Below are 4189 nucleotides of genomic sequence, written 5' to 3'. Positions count from 1 at the left end.
AGATCCCTGAGCCCACTCTATCCCCACGTGTGAGGGGTTGAGGAGAGCTCAAGAGATCCCAGCGCATTCCTCTCGCCGCATCACTGGTAATGAGCCAGTGGAGGCTGAGCAAGTGCGCTAAATATACAAAAATTAGAATTAATTACATGAAGTACGTAAAATAAAGAAAAAAACAGTACAAATCCTAATGTGTGAGATTGGGTAGCTCATCGATAAGGCACTGAGCTACAAACTCTAAAGACCTGGGTGTGGTATTGTAATTATTTCATGTTTTACGTCAGCCCTGAAGGAGGCCCCCCACGTTTACGCGTCCACCAACCTCCAAAAGTTTCTGTCCTGCGATCTTGTCATCCAATTGTGTACTCTCAAATCCACGCAGCCACAAAGTGAATTCTTCGAAGTCGTGGCCGCCCCCGACTCTCCTCCGGTCAAGGACTACCTCTTATAGAAGTTTCCTGTTCCTTCATCCTGACCATGTCCAACTCATCTCCGACGATGTCGTTTGATAAGGCTAACAACGTCAGGCTCGCTAAAGAGGTTGTAAACCTCTTCATTTGTTCTTCGTCTCCACTCTCCGCCGACTAATACCGGTCCAAATATTTTTCGGAGAATCTTTCGCTCGGATGTGGCTAGCTTCTGATACGTTTTCTTCGTCCATATTTCCGCTCCATATATAAGAACTGGGTGAATCAGAGTTTTTTTTACAGAGAAACTTCTGTTTTTCTGGTCGTTAACTTGCTTGATAGGTGTTGCCTCAATCCAAAGTAACATCTGTTCACGGCTAATTTTTTTTTTTTATACCCGCTTCGATGGCATTATTGCATGTGACCTGTGAGCTAAGGTACGTGAATTCAGAAACCCTTTCAAAGAGATAATTTCCGAATCCCACCTATAGTAGGTACGCTTAATTGGGTAAAAATCTGGAAGTCGAGCGTTCTGACCAAATCACCTCCTTGCACAACGATTGGTCTAGTAATAGTATTTCCTCACAAACTATTGCACCACTAACTCTTCATGGGCTGTAGCGGAATTTATTGACAGTTAGATCATTAATCTAATATCAAGCCTTGATTTGAAAGTGGACAATATGAGGTTCGAAATGTTGTGCAATTTCTTGGAGAAGATGGTCGAGTGAAAGTAAGAAGAACATAACAAAACAAAAAATTAGATTAATTATTGTTTATAGATGCTTGTTTGAGAGTGGTTTAGTTTATTCTTAATTTAAAACAATTTTGATCTTTTTTTCCTCTTAACTTTTATTCTTTAAAATTTCTCCAACGTTTTGGCTCTCAGGCCATTCTCAAGGATACCACCTTCAATATTGATGTCATTTATTTTTTAAATCTTAAAATTGCAGGCTAATTGCGCTTGTCACATATAACTTTTTCTAAAAAATTTATATATGAATGGAATATGGTCCGGGTGCGGTAAAAAAAAAAACTCAAATAGTAGAATTATACTATTTTATTGAGCCAACGTTTCGCCCCACGTTGCAGGGCTTCGTCAGGGCTAAAAAAGATACAAACACTATAGTGTTTGTATCTTGAGGGCCCCGTGTGTTTTGTGATATACTGGAAGATTATTGATTGACCGTGTGTATAGATGAATGGAATATGGTCCTGGTGCAGTAAAAAAAAACTCAAATAGTATGATTCTACTATTTGAGTTATTTTTTTAACGCACCCGGACCATATTCTATTCATCTATACACACGGTCAATCAATAATCTTCCAAAAAATTTATATCTTAGATTTAAATCTTTTTTACAAAACACTTCCCTTCCTTCCTTTTAAGTTGTAAATGTAAGTGAAGAAATGAAGGAAAGTGTTTTTTAAAAAAAGTTTTAAATCTAAGATATAAATTTTTTAGAAAAAGTTATATGTGACAAGGGCAATTAGCTTGCAATTTTATGATTATTTTTTTTCGGAAATTACTACGTTGATGAATATATTAGCTTAGTGAAATAGTTTAAAGTATCATTTTTTTATATAAGAAGATGGTCAAGGGTTGCGGTCAAAAGTGAAACAAAAATAGTTTACAAATATTTATTTTCCAACGTTTCGCCCCACTTTACAGGGCTTCGTCAGGGCTGTCCAAATGAATAAGTTGAACAGCAACTGCAACAACAAGCAATCTGTTCAAAACAAAAACTGAACAAGCAACTGCAACAAGCAGTCTGTTCAACTTATTCATTTGGACAGCCCTGAAGAAGTGGGGCGAAACATTGGAAAATAAATAGTTGTACACTATTTTTGTTTCACTTTTGACCGCAACTCTGACCATCTTCTTATATATCAATTTTTACGGTCAACTATATATACATATATATTATTTTTTTATAATGTTCTTAGTATTATAATTTAATTTATTTATTTATTATTATTATTAAATATTTAATTAATTATTAATTATTTCCTTGCAACTCAGATCGGAGCTATTGGGAGCGGTCGGCGAAGGAAGACCTCGCGGCCAGCCTGCAGATGACGCTGAACATGAACGTAGCCAAGAATGTGATCATCTTCGTCGGGGACGGTATGGGGCCCAACACGGTGACAGCCGCCAGGATCTACCGGGCCGGGGAGAGCAGCTATCTCTTCTGGGAGAAGTTCCCCCATGTCGGGGCGGTTAAGGTGAGTTTTGCAATAATATACTCAAATATATAGTTGATAAGAAAGTAAGTTTTTTTTTTTTAATAATTTATTTATTGATATTTACAACTGTATACACATATATACAACAAGTAAATTTGCTGTAGGTGACATAGTAACATGATAAAAACATGTAGAGAATCTACCCACTGATAGGACTCCAATAACATTTCTAGAGAAGAAGATCTCGAGGCCATCTTCTTTTCAGACGCCTAGGAGGATTATTAGGTAATGAAGGAGAAGCCAGGTTAGAAACAAGTGGATTTGGGTGGTTGAGAAGTTTATTATGCAAAGAACGGTATCTGGTTCTGGCCAAATCGGCAACATATGGAATATTGAGGTCCTGATGGATGACTTGATTTGTGACAAAGTAAGGAGCATTAAGGATTTAACGAAGGATTTTGGATTGTAAGGATTGGATTCTGGAGGAATTTGATGGTTTAGTGGAGCCCCAAAGCTCAACTCCGTATGTCCAGATAGGCCTTATAATAGTCATGTAGATCAGTCTTTTGTAATGGGTTGGCAATTTAGACCGTTTGTCTAAGTTCGTTTTTTAAAAAATATTCTCCATAATATTCGATGACCTATTACAATCTTTCTCGTAACATAGCGATCCTACGCTCATAGAACTCGTCTTTATCACAAAACTTATCAAACTTATAAAAAACATAACAATTTGAGATCATCCTTTATTATTGAAATTTTTACAGTTTAAAAATTTATGTAAACATAAAAATAAATAATAATTCAATGATGCATGGTGGAGGCTGCATGGAGGATGGGCTATCACAGTTACCAGGCTCCAATAATTATTGTGCGTGTTCTTAAAGATGTGTGAGGGTTCGTACTGTCGTGGTGGAACATAATTACTTTACAATTTACCAATTCTCGCTTTTTCTCTTGGACTTTGTCCTCCGATTTCATTAGTTGTTGACAGTGAACATCTGAGTTGATCGTTAGGTTGCTTGGAAGCAGCTCAAAATATATTGTAATATAACACCTTTGTAATATATAATATACAATTACATGTCTATTGTCAGTGAACAATGATCCTTACATTGTATCCCACACCCTCCATTCCCACATCACCACCCTTGAAGAATGGTGCCAAAACTGGAGGATTAAAATAAATTCCAATAAATCCCACCAAATCACATTTACCCTTCGATGTACCTCTTGTCCTACAGTATCCTTTAATAATACCCCACTTATTCCTGTCGAACAGATCCATTACTGAAGACTACATCTCGACAAACGACTGACATGGAATCCTCATACAAGACTAAAAAAGACCAGAAACTGCTCGTATATTCCGTCTATTGCAACATTTACTAGACAAACGGTCTAAATTGCCAATCCATTACAAAAGACTGATCTACATGACTATTATAAGGCCTATGTGGACATACGGAGTTGAGCTTTGGGGCTCCACTAAACCATCTAATTCCTCCAGAATCCTTTGTAAAATCCTTAATGCTCCTTACTTTATCACAAATCAAGTCATCCATCAGGACCTCAATGTTCCATATGTTGCCGATTTG

The 4189-nt window shown here is 37.0% G+C and overlaps 1 protein-coding gene across 1 annotated transcript in view; it reads left to right on the top strand.

The window, feature by feature from the left end:
* The window catches only part of LOC106678605 (alkaline phosphatase), a 71935-nt gene that overhangs the window by 42485 nt on the left and 25261 nt on the right, over positions 1-4189 (top strand). The window contains exon 2 of the mRNA XM_014417204.2: positions 2428-2630. Coding sequence (XP_014272690.1) covers positions 2428-2630 — 203 coding nt within the window. The remainder of the gene's footprint in view (positions 1-2427; positions 2631-4189) is intronic.

Source organism: Halyomorpha halys, unplaced genomic scaffold, assembly GCF_000696795.3.
Source record: "Halyomorpha halys isolate HHAL.00 unplaced genomic scaffold, Hhal_1.1 Scaffold148.1, whole genome shotgun sequence".
NCBI classification, from domain to species: domain Eukaryota; kingdom Metazoa; phylum Arthropoda; class Insecta; order Hemiptera; family Pentatomidae; genus Halyomorpha; species Halyomorpha halys.
Note: the sequence above shows the minus strand (reverse complement) of the source record. Positions and strands in the feature narration are given on the sequence as shown.